A 19,731-nucleotide genomic window follows, 5' to 3' on the forward strand; every position below is an offset into this window, starting at 1 on the left:
GAAGGTCAAGACCATCTTCTAAAAACCACAGACCAGGGCTGGCGTTGTGGTGCAGCAGGCTAAGCTGCCACCTGCGACACGGGCTTCCCACACCCGAGTGCTGGTTTGAGTCCCGGCTCCTCCACTTCCAATCCAGCTCCCTACTAACCTACGTGGGAAAGCAGCGGAAGACGGCCCAAGTGCCTGGGCCCCTGCACCCACGTGGGAGACCCGGATGGGGTTCCAGGCTCCTCGCTCTAGCCTAGCCCAGCCCCAGCCATTGGGGAAGTGAATCAATGGACACTGTCTTCTCCCCCTCTCTTTCAAATAAATAAATAAAGGTATTTTAAAAATTAAATTCCAAATGAGAAAAAAATAAGCTGGCTAATCCAGGACCACAACAAGAAGCCAGGGCACACCACGCACGGTAAGAGGAAGACACAGGTTGCAGCCAAAAATGTCCAACAGGTCTTTCAAAATCCCCACAGTCCTTGCAGCTGCAACCATGCTCTCTGCCCTCAACAGACTGGGCGGGTCAGCTCCAAGTTCTCGAGGATTCCAGCCTTCCTACCCACCCCTGCCACAGGGCTGGGCTCACACTGGGGCAGGCACCAGATGCCAGCTGCCCACGGGATGGAGAGAGCAGCACCCACCACACAAAAACCAGTATGGAAGGAGGGGAGGGGACCCCACCCCTGGCAGTGCCAATGCCGTGCCCCACCACGCTGACCACTGCAGGTCCAAGTCAATGCACCTGTGTCCCAGGAGCAACCCACGTTCCAAGAGCCTAAGTCGTCGGGCCAGAGGGGGGGGTGGTGGCACCAGGACTGCGGTCTGGGTCCGGGTGGTGCACGGCTGTCTGAACAGACCTTGCTGTCTCTCACTGCCTGGGGGCTCCCGCACAGCCCTGCGGAGTCTTCCTGCCGCGGCCAAGGGGACTCACAGCACAAAACGCACACACAGCATCTTTCCTACCTGCCCTTCTTCTCTGCCTTTCTCAACCCCATGAGGGAGAGCGGGGAGGGTCGGGCTGGGGGCATCGGGACGCAGCTTCCTCCTTGTCCCGCCCTTGTCCTCTGCCGCTTTCCAGGCCGATTCTCCCCCCCAGCTCACCACCCCCTTCCCCCAATACCAGCGAACTGGTTTCCCAGGCAACCCAGCTGGGAGGCTGCTGGTTACCAGGGCAACCCAGCATGGCCGCCAGGCTGCCTTGCTCAGCAAGGTCAGGGGACCAAGCCGGGCTACGGAGCAGCAGGGATGTGGCTGGCAGGACTGGCCTGGGCCAGGAGGCCCACATGCCTGAGGGAATTAAGCCCCTGACAGGAGACTACCTTTAGCTTCCCATGGAGCAGACCAACCCCACCCCCCCAACCCACTCGGAGCGTGAACCACAAATTGATCTCCCAGGTTCTGTTGCCCATGCCTGATCCCTACAACCTTTTCAATGGAGTCCCAGTCACCTCTCCTGGAAGACAGATTCCAGACAGCAGAAACAGGCTGTCACTCAGCCAGCCCCAGCCCCCTCACCCCAGCCTGCTCCATTCTCTAACCTCTGGGAGTGTGTCTGGAGTAGATGTGTCTCCCTGGAACGAGGCCAGTAAGGACGGCACGCCACAGGTGCTGTGTGACATCTGCCACTGACCCATCTACCACTCACATTGCCCCATTTTGCAGATACAGCAACTGAGGCTGAGAGCAGCCAAGAGACCACTGAGGGCTGCCCAGAGCCGAGGGGCAGTGCGGGGCCAAGCTCCCCACACCCCCTGAGCTGTCGGCTGTCCGCCCCCATCACTGGGCCTGGCTTCCAGGAGGCATTTTTTGAACATTTATTGCAAGATTATTCAGCCCTCGATGTTTTATTCATAGAATTTCATGTCACCCCCACTCTGTGAAGGAAGCTTTAGACTGCTCGAGTGACAGCCGAGGAAACCAAAACTCGGAGAAGAGCAGCCGTCGGCACAGCTCTCGCGCCAGCCTTGGGGCAGCCTCTCCCGACCCTCCCGGGAGAGGCTCCGGCGTCTGGGTCATGCACCTCCACAGCCCGTGTCTCCACCACCTACAGGACAGGCATTTGCTCACCCACCTGCTGCCTGGCAAGACTGAATTTAAAACCCCATTGCTGCACTCTCGCCTGTGCCTGGTACCTAACAAGCGTGCGGTAAACATTTGTCAAGAGGAGCGGCAAGGCCAGGGCGCCTGGCCCCGTTCACCCAACTCCCACTCCCAGGCCCTCTGCCGCAGCGCCTCGGCTCATTCATTCTGCACAGGCAGGTACCGCACAGCTGCTGCGTGGCTGGCTCTGTGGGAGGCATCCCCGACACACGCCAGACACACCAGACTGCCCCTGCCTCGAAGAAGCGGGGGGGGGGGGGTGGCGGGCAAGGCTAAGGGGGACAGGGAATAACCCCCCCCCACTGATGCCACCAGGGACTTTCCCAACATGGCTTTCCTGGGGTCTGTGCTGTGGCTAAGCCACCCCCTGGGATACCGGCATCTCATATCAAAGTGCTGGTTCGAGTCCCAGTTGTTCTGCTTGCTTCTGACCCAGTTCCTTACTAATGGGCCCGGGAGAGCAACAGAAGATGGTCCAAGTCCTTGGGCCCCTGCCACCCACGTGGGAGACCCCAATAGAGTTCTTGGCTCCTGGCTTCAGCATGGCCCAGCCCTGGCTGTTGTGGGCATTTGGGGAGTGAACCAGCAATGGCAGATCTGTTTCTCTGTCTTTCAAATAAATTTTTTTAAGATTTATTTATTTTTGAAAGGCAGAGTTAGAGAGAAAGAGAGAGAGAGAGAGATCTGCCATCTGCTGGTTCACTCCTCAGATGGCCCAATAACAGTAGCTGGGCCGATCCAAAGCCAGGACCCAGGAGCCAGGAGCTCCATCTGGGTCTCCCACGTAGGTGACAGGAGCACAGGACTTGGACCATCTGCTGCTGCTTTCCCAGGCCATCAGCAGGGAGTTGGATCAGAGAGAAGCTGGGACTCAAACTGGCGCCCATAGGGCATGCTGGTGCTGTAGGCAGCAGCTTTACCCGCTACATCAAAGTGCTAGCCCCAATAAATTTCTTAATAAAGGCTGCTTCTCAGAGCCCACGCTGTGGCACAGTGGGTTAAAGTCCCAGCCTGCAACATCAGCATCCCCTGTGGGTGCCAGTTCGAGTCCCAGCTGCTCCACTTCTGATCCAGCTCTCCGCTATGGCCTAGGAAAGCAGCAGAAAATGGCCCAAGTCCTTGGGCCTCTGCTCCCATTTGGGAGACCTGGAAGAAGCTCCTGGCTCCTGGCTTTGGATTGGCCCAGCTCCAGCCGTTGTGGCCATCTGGGGAGTGAACCAGCAGATGGAAGACCTCTGTGTGTGTGTGTGTGTGTGTGTAACTTTCATTTCTTCTCTCCCTGGGCTCCATGCCCTGCATGGCCTCCCACCCTGTGATGACACAGCAGGAGGGCCCTCACCAGAGGCAGCCCCTTCCTCCTGGGCTTTGCAGCCCCCTGGCCCGTGGTCTTCCGTCACAGCCGCAGCAGCGGGCACCCAGTGCCGACCCTGCGCCAAGTTCTGTCCTTGCATTACGGGGGTGGCTCACGGGAGGACGAGGAGACAGTGAAACCCGGCCTGGAGTGGCTGATAGGGCAGAGGGATGCCACCAACACACACATCACTCTCAGGAACCACCGCCCCTGACATGACACGGGGATTTCATGCCACGTTGCTTCAGAGTCACACCCACATCCTGACTCAACTCACCTGAACCCCAGAGAGCGGGGCAGCGGAAACTGAGATGCAGAACCTGCGGCTCCGCTGGGGAGGAGAGGGGCCAGGAGGAGGGAAGCGGGTCCTAGGCCTCACCTGTGATGCCAACATGTCTCTTGGCACCACACCTCAGTCACCCACGCCTACCCCAGCTCTGGAGCGGCCTGAAGTCTCTGGACAGCTCTTGGATGCTCATGAGGACCCAAGAACCAAGCAAAATCAGAGAAAGGAGCTCACCAGCTGAGGCCAGGGTGAATTCAACAGGTGAGCTGCAAGCGTTCAGCTAATTAGAAAGCAAATCGCACGTCAGCCGCAGATGCGAGCCCGCAGCCTTGGTGGTGCCAGAGCCAAGGCGGGCACCCACCTGCTCCGTGCACCGGGCCCCTGGTCCTGCTTCTGCAGGTGTGCAGCTCCCAGCCACCCCCAGGGAGACACTGCTGCACCTGGAAGTCTCGGCTAGGGGCGTGTGCACCAGAACAGCAGGGCGCCCCGGCTCCAGCTCCTGGTTTCACAGGCTGAGGGGAGGCTGGGTGGGTGGCCCGGGAACCACGTGGTGAAGCCCAGAGTATTGTCTGCCCCAAGCACCTTTCCTGCCACCTGTCTGGCTCTTGAATCAAACATCGCTCATCCGGCCACCAACGAGGCCTGTGGGGAGGGACCCTAGCCCCAGGGGTCAGACTAGGACACCGGACAGCGAGGCGAAGGGACTTGTACAAGTCATTCAGCTACGGATCGGAGCCAGGGCTTCAGTCCACGCGCCTGCCCTGCACGGCGCTGGCAGAATGAGGTTTTCAGATCAACCTGCACGGCGGTAGAAAGGCACAAAGAAGACTCCAGGGAACAAGAAACGCTCTGGGTAGATTTGCCCACGGAAGTCTGCACGGCGGTGGCCCTGAGTGAGGATGAGGATGGCTCCAGGGCGCGGTCCCTCCCTCCCCCCAGGAGAGGCTCCACCTGAGGACAGCCGCCCCAGGAAGGGTGGGGCTCATCCTGCAGGGAGCTGCTGTGGGGGTGCTGGGGAGGCCACACCTGGTGTGCAGGTGCAGGAAAGCTGGAGAAAGGAAGTGAGGGTGGAGGGAGGAACGGGGCGGGCAGCCTGGAACAGAGGCACAGGGGAGCCTGGAACGGAGGCACAGAGGAGCCTGGAACGGAGGCACAGAGGAGAGACGTCCGTCAAGCGGCACAGCCACCGCTCCTTCCAGCAGCATGGCGTCCCCTTCCCCCGCTCCCACGGATGGCCTTGTAGCACTGTCTTCAATCCACACACGGAGAAACTGAGGCACACAGCAGCTCATGCCTGTCAAAGTTGCATTGCTGGTGAGTGGCAGAGCTCGGATTCAACACGAATTCGACCCTGCAGCTGCAATGTTGATGACTATACTAACTGTCCCTTAGGAAACATCAAAGGCTGGGACAAATAGGAACATACATTGTTAGAAAGGTGAGCTATCGGCACCTAAGAAATCTCCTTGTCAAAAATTCTACATCTCACCACCAATCAAATAAACGGATTGAAACAATGAGGAAACCACAAAAAAGTGATGAGACTCCATGCTGATGACGTCACCAAAATGCACTCTCACACACAGCTGCTGGGAATGTAAATTAGCACTTTTAAACAAGGAATTTGGCAAAACGTGTCAAAATATTTAAAAGCATGTAGCAATCCCACATCTAGAAATGAAACCTACAGGAAAGAATTGTTATTATGTGTTACTATGGTACTTCAAAAGGTCCGTGTAAAAATGCAATTAAAAGTATGAGCTTACTTTGATGCAGAAAATTTTTTCCATAATGAATACAAAATGTGTAATATGAGCAAACTATGCATGGATTTCAATTTTTGCATCAACTTGAACTCAATTTTCAATTCATTTTAACACAAACTTTTTCAAGTACTCTGTGAAGATTTAGATATTTATAAGTTCATTATAGCACTGCTTATAAAGGTGAAAGGTTGGACATACCTAATTTAACATAGAGATCAAATCAATAAATAGAATAGAATAGATATATAATAAAATGCTATGCAGTCACTTAAAAATGTTTAATAGGAAAGTTATTAATAGAAAAACTCTGTTAATTGACAATAATATATATCTAGCATATATATATGGTGTCGATAGTTATATATGTCCATGCATGAATTTCTAAAACCATTTATATACCAAAATGTTATATACCAAATGTTGAAAAAACATTTTTTATTTTCTTTATTTGGAACACAGAGATGTTCCATCTCCTGTTTCATGCCCAAATGCCCACAACATCCAGGACTTGGCCAAGTTGAAGGTGGGAAACTGGAGCTCGATCCAGGCCTCCCATGTGGGCGGCAGAGACCCAAACACGTGCACCATCGCCTGCTGCCTCCCGAGGTGCACCAGCAGGAAGCTGGATCAGAGGCGGCACAGCCAGGGCTCGGACCAGGCCCTCCAACAAGGAGTGCAGGCGTCCCGAGCAGCAATTAACCTCTGTGCCAAGTGCCCGTCTTTACATATTAGTTTTATGCTCCAAGAATCCTAATTTTTTGAGTGTACACTTTTTACCCCATTAATTCAAAGTCTAAGAAAATAACCCAAAATACAGAAAAGGCCTTATGAACAAAACCGTTCACTTTGTATTATTTGTAAAAGGAAAGCGAAGCCAACGAGCTAAATGTGCGACACAGAAGACGTCACGTAAACCCGCCAAGTGCGCCCACTGATCATCACGCACTCTGAATGGGAAGAAAACCGGCCCATCCCCATGTGAAGGGCGGAGCTGGTCTGCTCAGCGTGGCCTCACACGAGCAGACCCAAGAGGTAGAACTCGATTCAGTACAGAAGGTGCCAACCACGGAGGAGCTGCCTTGTGAGGTCACCAACAACCTGTGGCCGGAATTATCAATGCGAGGCCGGCTCAGGGCTCGCTGGGGCTGCAGGGAGGCTGGGCCAGGTGGTCCAGCGGCACTGAGCAGAAGCCCACTGGGAGAGACGGCCAAGGACAGGCTTCCACCCTGCGATTCACGTCCTTCCTGTCTGCACCCCACTAATTCTCAAAGTTCCCCAAATAAAGCTGTGCTTTTGAGGTCGGCACTGAGGCATAACCGGTACAGCCACCGCCTGCAGTGCCGGCATCCCATATGGGCACCGGTTTGAGTCCTGGCTGCTCCACTTCTGATCCAGCTCTGCTGTGGCCTGGGAAAGCAGTAGAAGATGGCCCAAGTCCTTGGGGCCCTGCACCTGCATGGGAGACCCAGAAGACGCTCCTGGCTCCTGGCTTTGGATTGGCCCAGCTCTGGCCATTGAGGCCATTTGGGGAGTGAACCAGTGGACAGAAAACCTCTCTTTCTCTCTCTGTAACTCTGCTTTTCAAATAAATAAATAAATAAATCTTTAAAAAAAATGCTATGCTTTCCTCCCTACGCACCTTCAACTGGTCAGAGAACGGCCTGCCAAAGACACCCTGGTTCCTGGAGCCCCACTGGGGTCCTTCCTGCCAGCGAGCTAAGCTCTCCCTGAGACCCAGCCCCAGCCCCCTCCCTGCTCTTGCTCGGGGGCCACGTGGATGTGCCAAGATCGGCGCCAACAACTCACAGAACCCCACCCCAGGCTGGTGAAGCCACTGTGCCATCGACTGCTAGCACGCTCCAGCCCGCCGCCGCCGCTCTCCACTCAGTCTTGGCCAGCGTCCCCGGCCTCCAGGGCTCCCTCTGCCGAGCCCAGGCCACGGGGCCAAGCCAGGGGCTGCCTCGCTTCCTGACTGCCCCGGGAACCACCTCACGTACACCCGAGCAGGAAGGTTCCAACTCAGCAACACAGGCAGGCACGTTAGAAGTAATTACCTATGTAATGCCTCCCGCACCATCACTTCCCTGAGAAGACGGAAAGAAGCCAAACCCAGGGGGAAGAAAAAGGCCCCCATTGTCTGCACAGCCAGGATTAATTACACGCCAGTGCTGACACATTTGTCACCACATTCGTCACCTCACTGCTGATGGAAGCCACTGAGTCTCAATAATTCCTATCTGTGGCCCAGCGCGCTACCCCTGCGCCAAGACACAGAAACAGCCTTGTTCCTGTAAGGAAAGCCCCATGGCGGTGCCAGGCGGGTCCCCCTCCTGCCACCCGGGTGGAGACAGGCTCCGGCTGGTGACCGTCTGCACTGCCCCGTGTGGCCCCTCCCACGCCCTCTCTGCCAGCAGCGGCCGCTCAGCTCCGGCCCAAGCCGGCTACTGGGCAATCACAACCCACAGGTACCCTCCCGACTCCACGCTCCTCCAGCGCGGCCTGGAGGCCAGCACCGGGGTTCTGCACGGCAGGCAGCTGCAAGGCCCCCTCGGCCGCGGGGACAGTGGCTCGGGTGGGGATGTGCCTTGCAGGCCACTCCCACTATGTGCAGGAGACCTCAGGGGCAGTGCGCCACTCAAGCCTCCAGATTGAGGGCGAGGGGCCTGTAGGGACTTGGGAAGAAGTGCCAAGCCCCGAAGGCTACAGCCCCCTCCTTTCGGTGCCACCTCCCTGCGTAGCTCGTCCTCCCCACCCCTGTGTAGGCAGGCTGTCCCCGGCTAGCAGCCTCAAGGAACACGCCCACCGCCTCTCCTCCCCCTCACTGTCCATGCCCCCTTCCTTCCCTCCACCCAAGCCCTCCCTGGCCAGCTCCCAGACCCCTCCCACCACAAGCCCCCAGCTCTGGCTGCAGCCTGGCCCCCTCATTCTGAACGCTATGCCCCCATGCCCATGTCCCAGGCTCCAGCACCTTTCAGGTCTCCCCACTAAAATCTCAGGTCTCCCAGGAGACCAAGAGCGTCTGTCACCCTGGGCCGTTAGAGAGACACCTGCTCCTCCCCACTCAAGACAGGTGAGTCCCTGGGGCTGACCTGAGCCTGACCCCTGCCCACTCTGCCTCTTCTTCCTGTTGGCCAAGATTGGAGGCAGCAAGGGGCCGGCCCCAGGGTCCCCGCCAGGAGGGGTGGGGGAGGGCAGCCAGACCCCAAGAAGCTGGCAGCCCTGAGCTGCCCTCTCCCAGGAGACGCAGTTCCAATGTAATCAACTCAGAGAGCGTCAGCCCTGGCTGCGGCGGGGGCAGGGGCACGCAGGGGCTATAATTAGCTTCTCAGCGTCCGCAATCCCCAGCACCGCTGCCAGGGATGAGGGTGGGGACAGCAGCGGCCACAGCGCGAGCGCCCGGGCTCCCGCGGCAGGCGGGCAGGCGGCTGTCAGCGCTGACTGAGCCCACCCTCCCTCCTCCCGCCTCCCTGCTGCAGCAAAACCCACTCACCGGCTTCCTTCCGAGGTGGAGGTGTGATCCGGGGCTGGAAGCTCCCAGTGGGGAGCCCTAGGGCGCCCCTCCCCCAGCGCAGGCCAGCTGGGTCCTCCTCCCCCGCCCCGGGCCCCCTTGCGCAGCTCGGGGCTCTGGATGGGATCTGCGCTAATCAGTCATCGCTGCGGCTGGCAGGTCCCTGGCGCGGGTGGGGATGCTGCTGTGGCGACCGCAGGATCCAGCATCTTTCCCAGGCAGGCGCAGCTGGGCATGCTCCATGGGCTCCCAAGGGGATTTCGGGCCACGTGACTCTCCCTCCCCAAGCTGTCACTTAGGATCAGGAGTAAATAGTCCCCCCCCCCCAGCCCCGGAAAGATTTAACTGCATCCACACCGGCGACAAGCTGCTAACCACCCCTGCAGCACCCCCGCCCGTGAGAGCATGAGGGGGGGCGGGCGCAGCCTCGGACAAGGCTGCCCCCCCTCACCCCACCCCAACCAAGGGAGCAAAGCCAGCGTCCACGGAAGCCGCAGTGCGAGAGTTCTCCCAGGAGAGACTGTAGGGCGCTGGGAACTGCGCAGGGGCCCCGCACCAGGCAGGGGCCTCCCCCAGGCCGCCTGTGGTTGCCCCTCTGGGCATCAGGGGGGCTTGGCCATCTGCCCACCCCCACCCAAACACAGCACATTTAAAGAAACAGCCTGTGGAGAGGGCTGGAGCCCAGGAGAGGATGCTACTAGGATCTGCTAGTCCCCGGCCCAATGCTCCCCAACGCCTGGGACGAGGATGGGAGCCCAGCCAGAGCACCTGTGTGCCCCGGGCAGGAGGAAGGGCTGCTGCAGACAAGCCCAGGCCCTTAAGAGCCCTCTCTGTGGGTGCTGCAAACACAGCAGCTGCTCTGTGGCAACGGCACGTGCCATGGAAACAGAGTTCATAACCGGGACCATAGAGGCGGGAGGAAAATGCAGGATTCGCCCCCAAATTCCAGGTAGGCTCATGGTCTTGGGCCACCGGCCCCTTGGACCCAGAAGCTGGAGACCAAGCCTGGCAAGCTCCAGGGGTCCCTTCTGAGCACAGAAATATTCCAAGAAGCAGGAGCCACGGAGGTGCACCTGCAACGCCCTGCCCACCTGTCAAATCTCTTTCCTTTAAGCCAAAATTAAGCCCCTTTGCATTCAAATACAAGTGAGTCTCTTAAGGTGGCCTGAGGACAGACATGGCCTTGGCCACTGCAGCCCTTATCTTTACAGAGTCTGCCTCCAGGTCCCTCCCAGGGCCCAGAGGAGCTTGGCTGGGGGCCAGCAGGTCTGACCCTCACACTCTGCTCCCACACCGCAGGGTGGGCTGAAGCCAGGAACCGAGAGCTACCGGAGGGACCACCAGTTCCTTCCTGAGTGAGTGGGGTCTCGGACCAGGCAGCCTGCGCCAGCCTAGCAGCCCTGGCCAACCAGGCTGAGACGCCAGGCCAACCCCACATGGCTATGGGAAAGCCGCTCAGCGGAAGGGGCAGGGAGCTGTGGCTGATGGCCCGGGGCCAGGCGGGACCAATTAAACCCTGCCTCTCCAGACCTGGCGAGGCTGGCTGGCACAGCCAAGGGAGGAGCTGCTCCCGGTCAGCAGAGGAGGAGGGGCTCGGGGGGCGACAGATTCAGCATGGGGAGGGAGGGGGCGTCAGAGCCCTCCCACCCACTCCTCGCTCCTCTCCTCCAGCAGCTGGAAAGGGCGGGCGACAGACGGGCCTGCTGGGCGGGTTTCCTCTCTGGCAGACAGAAGGCAAGGGCTGGCGATGGGCTTCCCTCAGATCCCCCCACTCCCAGGTGGCTGCTTTTGGGAGCTTGGGGGCAGCAGAGGCCAAGGCGGGGTCAGCGTGGGGTGCAGAGCCTCCATTCTGGACAGAGAGGTGAGGGAGGTGGTACAGCTCGTGGACCGGGGTCCCGCAAGGGTGGGCAGAGTGGAACAGAGAAATAAACTCCCTGTGCCACCGCTGTGTCCTTGTCCTGGCTGCCCAGCCGGGGTGGGGGAGGGGACCGCCTCTCCTCTGCTCCAGCCTCCACGGCCCCCGTTGCTCAGGGGGTGAAGGCCAAAGGTCACCAAGTCACCACATGAGCTGCACACACCCACCGCACTGCCGCTCAGAGCCCACTCCTCGCCCTGGGACCAGACACACGGGCTCTCCCTCCCCAGTGCACAGGCTGCCCATGAGGATGGTGAGCCATCTTGGATGGTCTGCTCAAGTTCAAATCCTAGATCAAGCCACAGCCAACTGGAGGCTCTGAGCCAAGCACCTGCCTTTTGAGCCTTGATTTTCCCCATCTGCAAGTGGGGTTTCTCAGAAGCCCAGAGCACTCGCACACGTCCTCCCCGCTGTCTCCTTCCTTGCTGTTCTGGGCTGCTTCGTGCCTTGCCGAGAGCGGAGCTGCCCCGTGGCTGCCCTCCCCCGTCCTGTCCACCTTGGGGACAGCAGAGCAGCTCACGGTGGCTCCACTCCACTGCCTGGTGCCTGGTGCTCTGGGGTCCCCCAGGGTGAGTCTGGATGGAGCTCTGCTGTGGGCACCACCTCGGGGGAGTGTCCTGGGTTGCAGGGCCCAGCCCTTGAGCACCTGGGGACACAGCCCTGGGCTTCTGTGGCCACCTGAGCTGAGCAGCTCCCCTGGGCAGTGCAAGGTGGAGGTGGAGGAAGCACCTGGCTGCCTGCCCCTTCCCGCCCCTTCTTGAAGGAAGTGTTCACAGCAGAACAAGGAAGTGGTGACTGCAGCTGGGTGGGGCTCCCTGGGTGGGGCAGCGGCCAGCACGGGGTTATCAGGGGTGTGGCCCCACCCGGCAGGGCCACCCAGGAAGGGGAGTAAGGTCCAGAGACTTCCTGCAGCAACAATGGATGTCACACAGCCAGGTGTGCACCAGAGGGAACCCACCTGACCCACGATGGCAGACAGGTGACTGGGGACGGTCCAGGTGGCATCCTCAGTGCCATCTGCCTGAGGAGGGGATGTGGAGGTCACCCCAGGGCTGGCCCCTTAAAGGCTGGGTGGGACCAATCATGTGTGCTCTGGTGTCCTCTAGTGGACGGCTGTGGTAAGTGCACACAGGCCGGCAGCAGGCTTTCCCACCCGCTCCCTGGTAATGAGGTCTTGGGAAGTGCAGGCCTAGGAGCAGCCCAGCAGCGTGGATACCAGGTGCCATGCTGTGCCGTGCCGTGAGAACCAGCTCCCCGAGCCCGTGAAGGAGGGGGCTTCCTGACACCCCGGGAGAATGGCAGGATTTGCTCAGGGAAACCTGACGCGTCTGCCCTAGGTGGAAACAAGGCGCTCCCCAAGCTGCCCACTACCTCTCGGGCTCCCCGTCTGGGGTCCCCAGAGTCTAACCCACACACCCAGCCACCCACTGCTCTAAACCTCCGTGGGGACCAAGCATGCAGAGAGCCGTGACTCAAGGAGAACAAACCAGGCTCTCGTTTGTCCGCTCTGGGCGGGGCTGTGCTGAGCCCCCTCACCCTAGCTGTGTCCCCACAGGGTGGAGGATGCAGGGAGCCATGGGTGATGCCAGGAGCACAGCTTGGGAATCGGGCACCAGTTGGCGCTGCTTCCCACAGGCTTTTTGCTACTAAGTTTATCATCATTCACTGAAACTGGGGGATGATGGTCCCTCCCTCACAAAGGCATCCTGAGGGCTGAAGGAGATGACGGAGTGAAGCCCCTAGCTCTGCAAGCGGCTACTGTGGTGCCACCGCCAGGCCCGTGGACACACGAGGACAATGAACAAGCATCCCGCTGGCATGTCACCCCCGGACGTCACCTCCAGGCGTTGGGCTACTCTGTGTCTCCCCTGCCCTCTGTGAGTTTTCAGCGGAGTCTAGGGGTTCCCAAAGTGTGGCCTCTGGGCCACATCTTCATAGCCAGGGGCTCTGCTAGAAATATAAGTCTGGGGACCAGCGCTGTGGTGCGGCTGTGGGGCAGCCTACAATGCCAACATCACATATGGGCACGGGATCGAGTCTTGGCTGCTCCACTTCTGATCCAGCTCCCTGCTAACACTCCTGGGAAAGCAGAAGATGGTCCAGGTACTTGGACCCCTGCCACCCTCATGGGAGACCTAGATGCAGTTCTAAGATCCTGGCTTCAGCTTGTCCCAGCCTTGGCCATTAGGGCTATTTGGGGAATAACCAGTGGATGGAAGATCTCTCTCTCTCTAATTCTGCCTTTGAAAAGATGAAATGCAAAATCTAGCCTCTGAATCAGGAATGCTAAGGGCAGGGGTCAGGAACCTGGGTCATAACAAACCAGAACCGGGTGCACACTCAGGTTGGAGAGTTAGCATCGACAGGAAGCTGGCATCGGAAGCAGAGCTGGGACTTGAACCCAAGGGGCCAAGTCTGACACAAGATGTGAGCATCCCAAGTGGCATCTCCCCTGCTTTACCAAACACCTGCCCTGAACGTGGAAAACGACACGACCGCATCCGCCTTTAGCGAGAAACACGCCTGCATCGGCAACGGCTGGAAGCAGGACCCCCCCGCCCTTGTCAGGAGCTGCTGGGCTGACCCGGGAACGAGCGTGTGGGCATGAACTCAGCCACACAGATGACGAGAAGCAGATGGGCTGAGAGGACCCCCTCCCCATGCCAGGGGAGGGGTGACAGAGGAAAAGGTGGAGATGTCACTGACAGGTGGAGCTCAAGTCTGAACTGGGGAGCTCAGGAGAAAGCCTGGGGCTGGTGGCTGAAGCTGGGACTGGCGCCTGCTGTTTATCTCCCGGGGTTGTTCATTCATTACAACAAATGTCAGGTGCCTATCATGCGCCACAAGGGCGGTGGACAAAGCGGCCAGGGTCTGCTCCCAGGGCTTGCCCAGCAGGAGGGTACCAGCAGCAGGCAAGTACACAGGCAGGAAGTTTCGGGTCACAGCAGCTGCTGGGGGAGTGGTCAGGAAAGGCCTCTCTGAGTTGACACTTGGACGAGGTGACCAGTGGGAGCCAGGCAGGTGAACATGGGAAGAAAATGCTCCCAGGCAGCAGGTGCCAAGGCCCTGAGGTGGGCATGGGCCTGGCCAGACAGAGGAAGGGAAGCTGGAGGCCAGCAGGGCATGAGACGTGTGGTCAGAGAGGGGCCCAGGGCTGGGCCATGCCAGGTGGTGAGTGCCGAGATGAGGTCACGTGAACGGGCTTAGGAAACGACCTCAAGAAGCCACCATCCCTAAAGGGGTCTCCAGATGGTTTCTGTGAGGAGGAGGGGAGCAACTCTCAGCTGAGGCAAGAAGGGCTGGGGGCCCAGCACTGTGGCTTAGTAAGCTGAGCCTCCGCCTGCAGCGCCAGCATCCCACATGGGCGCAGGTTCAAGTCCCAGCTGCTCCACTTCCTATCCTGCTCTCTGCTGTGGCCTGAGAATGCAGCAGAAGATGGCCCAGACACTTGGGCCTCTACATCCACGTGGGAGACCTGGAAGAGGCTCCTGGCTCCTGGCTTTGGATCAGCCCAGCTCCGGCCATCTGGAGAGTGAACCAGCTGATGAAAGACCTCTCTCTCTATCTCTCCTTCTCTCTCTCTGAAACTCTCTCTCAAATATGTAAATCTTTAAAAAAAAAAAAAAAAAGGATTGGGGTTCAAGTCCAGACTAAGCTTGGGTTGTAAGAGCCGTGTGATTTCAGAACAGCTTCCACGGCAGATAACGGGTGTGCGTGTGTGTGTGTGTGTGTGTGTCGTTTGCATTGTGTTTTAGGCATACATGTAACAGCCACAGGAACCCAAGTGCTGGCTGGTCCCCGGGCTGGGACAGAAAGGGCGCCTGCCTCTCCTGGTACAGGGGTGAAGACCTCAAAGACGAGAGAGAGGGAACAGGATGAGAGCAGGGGCCTCGCTCCCCTGGCCGGGCGGGGCCCCTCTGACTGCGGTGGCCCTGGCTGTGCCATGCAGAAACCGAGGCCTGACCAGGCGGGCGGGTGGCCCACAGGCCTGAGCACGCCCAGCTCACACGCACAAACCAAGCCATGGCCCAGCCCGCAGGGAGATGGAGCCACAGAGGCCAGACCAGAGGGAAGGAGGTCCAGCCTGGGGCCAGGGGCCCCTGCAGCCCCACGTGCTGCGTCTTCTGCCAAGGTTGAGCCCAGGGTGGCTGCCTTCCCGAGGACACCTTCGACTTGGAGCATGAGCGCCCCTCACCCCTGACCGACAGAGGAGCCTGCCCAAGGCCCTCGTGGAAAACAGAGTGCCACCTCACATATCTGCACCTGCCCAACAACGGCAGGGGCCCCGGCTAGCAGGGCAGGAGGGCCCGGGGCCGGCCCTGCCCCGCCTCGGCGCTTCCTCCCACTGAGCACCTGCTGGCTGCTGCCTCTTCCTACGCCCTGCTGAGCCATCTCCCTCCCACCTGCCCAGCCCAGCCCTGCCCAGCCCAGCCAGACAACTTTCCACGGTTGACAGCAGCATCTCCCAGGCCAACACACACACATGCTCCCGTCCTCATACACTTCCATGTGTGGGCTTCCATGCCCACTGGCCATTCACAGACCCAGCGGTGCCTTCCTTGAGAAGCCAGACCCCTCACCCTCTGCCCGGCCGAGACACGATGCCCACCGAGAGGCAGGACAGAAAGGAAACACCATCTTACTCACTTGATGAAATACACGGCTCCTTCCGGCGTCCAGTCTACCTCCCAGCCCTTGGGCAGACCTGCAGGAAAGCAAAGTCCCAACATGAGGATCCCAGCCCCACAACCCGAAGGGCTTGTGGGAGGGAGAATCAGGGGCATCCCCTAGGGAAGCCGTGGTGGCCAAGGCAACAGTCTCACCGTTGGGGGCCCATTGTCTCCAGCACCTAAGTTCCCAGCCAACTGTGACAGAGGTGGCAGTGGATGGACACCCCCCGCCAGTGAGCAAACAGACAAGCAGAGTGAGCCAACAATGCGGGGTGCCTGATGGGATTCACGCATCCACTGACCACACCGGCCCGTGGGTGCGACAAACTGACAAGCGACTGTCCCATCAGCCAGCCTCCTCTGGCACACGGTGGAAGCTGCAGCCGAGCGTGGGTCCCTCGGCCCAGGACTCACAGGTGGGGATGTAGACTCAAAGCTCCAGACACCCAGGAAATCAGGCCCAGGAATGGACGATTTTTTTTTTCCATTTCTTATTTGAAAGGCAGACAAGACAGAGCTCTCCCATCCACTGGTCCACTCCCCAAACGCCTGCAAGAGCCAGGGCTGGGCCAGGCCGAAGCCATGGATCCCAAACTCAACCTGGGTCTCCCCTGATCGGAAGCAGCAGAGCAGGACTGGAGCCAGGCACTCCCATACAGGAAGGAGGCAGCCCAAACAGCAGCACAACCTGCTGTACCCCGACGCCTGGGGTCTCTCAAGGCAGACCCCAGAGAATCCACCGTCGGAGCTGGGGACAGACAGGGGCCCCACCCCACCCCCAGCTGACCCTGGAAAACAGGTGGAGACTCCTGACAGTTATCCCCACCTTTCCCGTTGGCCCCAACACCTGCCTGCGGCACACAGCCACTCACTGCCTCCCGCACTTTATCAGCTGTCTTCTCACAGCTGCGGGGTACAGAGCCTGGGGCCCGCAGGATGGCAGGGCCAGCTGTGCGCCTTCCCCTGCCCTGATCCTGGCTGTGTGGCTCAGGAACCCAGCTCCCCGCCCAGGGCCCAGCCCAGGGAAGCACCACCACTAGCCACCATGAGCTTCCCTTCCTTAGTGCATCCAGGCTGCAGGCCACGTAGCAACACGATTCGATAGGCATCAGACTGAACATGCTTACAGATGGGGAAACTGAGGCTCAGGCACGTGAATCACACGCTAAGGTCACACAGGAAGCCGTGTGGGCTGGGCTGGGGGTGCTGCTCCATGGCCTCTGGAACCCCCACTCTTCTCTGTGCAGCTCTATAAATGCTGCCTGTTCCCCTGTCCCTGTGGGAGGACAGCCCCACTCGGGGCGGGGGGGCATGGGGTGGCAGCCTCCCCAGGCACAGGGTTCCCCATTGGGTCACAATCATAAATAATCCTGCCTCTGTGATGTGCCTGGGAAGGAGGCCAGTGTGGGCGCGGGTCCTGCCTTTCCCCTCTGTGCCTGGGCTTCTGTTCCTGTCCAGGCGGAGAGCCCGCGGAGGCAGCTGCCCTCTGACAAGCAGCGGGCGTCTTAACCCCTTCCCAGCCCTGGGCAGCCGGGAACGGGAGAACCGGCTCTCCCAGTCCCACCCAGGGTGACGATGAGGTGCAGGGACTCGGGCCATAAGCAGCTGAGACGCAGAAGCCAACAGCAAAACCAGGAGCCTTGGAGTGCGGCTCGCCGCACCTGCAGACACAGCTGGGACAAGGGCAGTGGCGGTGACCTCCGAGTTGGGGCCCAGCTGTCTTGCACGATCCTTGCTACCACTTTTTGAGGTCAACCCCATCCCTGTTACACAGCTGAAGCAGCTAAATCCAGCAAAAATGAAACCAGCTGCTCAGGGCCACACAGCTGGAAAGCAGAGCGAGACCCTAGCCCAGGTCTCTGCCTCCGGAACCTACCCATTTACCCATGACACTGACTGCATATCAGCCAAGTGGCACCGAGCCAGGTGCTCCCTCCCTGCTCTCCAACTTCCCTACCATAAAACGAAGGAGTTAGGAGCCAGCACTGTGGCATAGCGGGTAAAGCCACCGCCTGCAGTGCTGGCATCCCATATGGGCACCAGTTCGACTCCCGGTTGCTCCACTTCCCATCCAGCTCTCTGCTATGGCCTGGGAAAGCAGTGGAAGATGGCCCAAGTCCTTGGGCCCCTGAACCCACATGGGAGACCTAAAAGAAGCTCCTGGCTCCTGGTTTCAGATCGGCCCAGCTCCAGCCGTTGCAGCCATCTAGGGAGTGAATCAGTGAATGGAAGACCTCTCTCACTCTGCCTCTCTGTAATTCTGCCTTTCAAATAAATAAATATCTTTAAAAAAAGAACGAGTTAGACTCCACGGTCCCTGATGCCTCTTCCAACTCCAAAAACAATGATTCTGGCCCCAAATCTAAGTGAAATAGGCTCTGGGCAAATCAAGACCCTAACCCAGAGGTGGCCTGTGTGGCACAGTGGTCAAGTCACTGCTTAGGACAGCCACATCCCACATGTGAGTGCTGCTTCCAATCCACCCTAATGTGCCCAGGAAGGAAGCAGGTGATGGCTCAAGTGCTTGGGCTCCTGCTAGCCACATGGGAGACCCGGATGGAGTTCCAGGCTCCTGGCTTCCGCAGGGCCCAGCCCTGGCTGTTGCAGGCATTTGAGAATTGAACAAGCAAACGGAAAATCAATCTCTTTCTCTCTGTGTTGCTCTGCCTTTCAAATAAAATGCAAATCAATAAAAATTAAAAAAAAAAAAACTAGGGCCAGCATTGTGGCACAGCAGAGTAAGCCACCACCTATGATGCTGGCATCTCGTCTCACCGTGCCGTTTGAGCCCCAGCTGCCCTGCAGAAGATGGCCGAAGTGATTGGTCCCCTGCCACCCACGCAGGAGAACGAAATGGAGCTCAGGGCCTCTGGCTTTGGCTTGAACCAGCCCTGGACATTGCAGCCAAACCCTAACCTAGTGTGTCCCACAGCGCCAGCAGTGCCCCGTGAGTGACCAAAGCTCCTGGACCCAGACACCGGTGTCCAGCAGGTGGAGGCTTGCAAGCCCAGTGAGGGGGGGAGCTGTCCCCACACTGTCACTTGTACCCCCTTCTCACTGGCCCAGGCCACTGTCCTGAGGAAGACACACTGCTGTCCACTGGAAGCACCCGGGCCTTCCGATATCAGGGTGCCCCCTCTTCGGCTTAGATTGAGGTCTCTTCCTCGGCTGTCCGTGGACTGCCAGCCTGAATGTGTCGCAGGGCATCAATGGGGTCTTCTCCACAGAAGGGACTCGGGTTAGCCTTGTCCCCGCGTCTGTCACATTTCTCCCCACATTTCTTCCTACCAGCCACACGGGGCTGTTTACATTAAAACTCATTTAAACTGAAAATTCAGGTCCCCGGCATAGCTATCCACATTCCAGCCGCCCCTTTGCCACAGTGGCTGGTGGAACTGCACTGGGCAGCGCGAACACAGAACATTCCAGAATGGCATACATGTCCACAGTACAGGGGCATGCGCTGGGCACAGTGGTTAGGGCACTGCTTAGGACGCCTGCTTCCCATCCAGCTTCCTGCTAACGCGCACCCTGGGAGGCAGCTAAGGACGGTCCAAGTATGCCTGGCTCAGAACTCTCTCACTGCTGCTCTACCTTTAAAATATAAATTAATTAAAATTTTAAAAAAAAGTACAGCCCTGGGGCTGGGTTCTGCCCAGTCCAGCAGCCTCAGCAAAGGGGATTTTCTGACAAGACAGAGGAATCGGGGAGGGCAGACTGTATGTCCTCAGACACCTGCCCCAGACACTAACCACAGACTGGAAGCCTGGTAAGACCTGGAGCGGAGCACGCACCCCTGTGAAGTCCCCCGGAAGGCTAAGCCAAGGCCATCCCAGCAGGCTGCACAGCGGGGACCGCGGGCTCCTTACCTGGGCTGGAGGCGTGTCCACTCTGGATGGAGGCTTCCGTACCAGGGTGTGTCCAGCTGGTCGACCTGTCCTCGTCACTACAGGAGGAGCCATAAGGAAATGTCAGATACCAGAGCACATGAGCCGTGCCACCCAACAAGGCCAACTCCGGCCACGCTGCCACTCCTGGGGTCACCTCACAGAGCAGACCCTGAGCGTTCAGAGGTGAGCAACACCTGACCCCCAGCCCCCAGGAATGGGGAAACCCACGACACCTTACAACACGAGGTGACTGG

General features: G+C 59.0%; 1 protein-coding gene across 19 annotated transcripts in view; it reads right to left on the reverse strand.

Annotated features, from left to right (window-relative positions):
* PLEKHA6 (pleckstrin homology domain containing A6) overlaps positions 1–19,731 on the reverse strand; it is a 146,011-nt gene that overhangs the window by 121,776 nt on the left and 4,504 nt on the right. For 16 of the 19 annotated variants that reach the window (XR_007909866.3, XM_051821170.3, XM_051821166.3 and 13 more), the window contains exons 2-3: positions 19,457–19,533; positions 15,565–15,622 (exon numbers count right to left, since the gene is read on the reverse strand). Coding sequence is in view for 16 of the 19 variants with exons in the window: in XM_051821170.3 (XP_051677130.1) it covers positions 15,565–15,622; positions 19,457–19,533 (135 nt within the window). In the remaining 3 variants the exon portion in view is untranslated. Of the gene's footprint in view, positions 1–954; positions 1,082–8,984; positions 9,265–15,564; positions 15,623–19,456; positions 19,534–19,731 lie in introns of those variants that run through there. The other 3 variants (XM_051821183.3, XM_070055148.2, XM_051821176.3) reach the window with 3 other exon arrangements.

The sequence above is a fragment of the Oryctolagus cuniculus genome, chromosome 13 (genome assembly GCF_051225735.1).
Source record: "Oryctolagus cuniculus isolate XC-2025 breed Fujian yellow rabbit chromosome 13, ASM5122573v1, whole genome shotgun sequence".
Lineage (NCBI taxonomy): Eukaryota > Metazoa > Chordata > Mammalia > Lagomorpha > Leporidae > Oryctolagus > Oryctolagus cuniculus.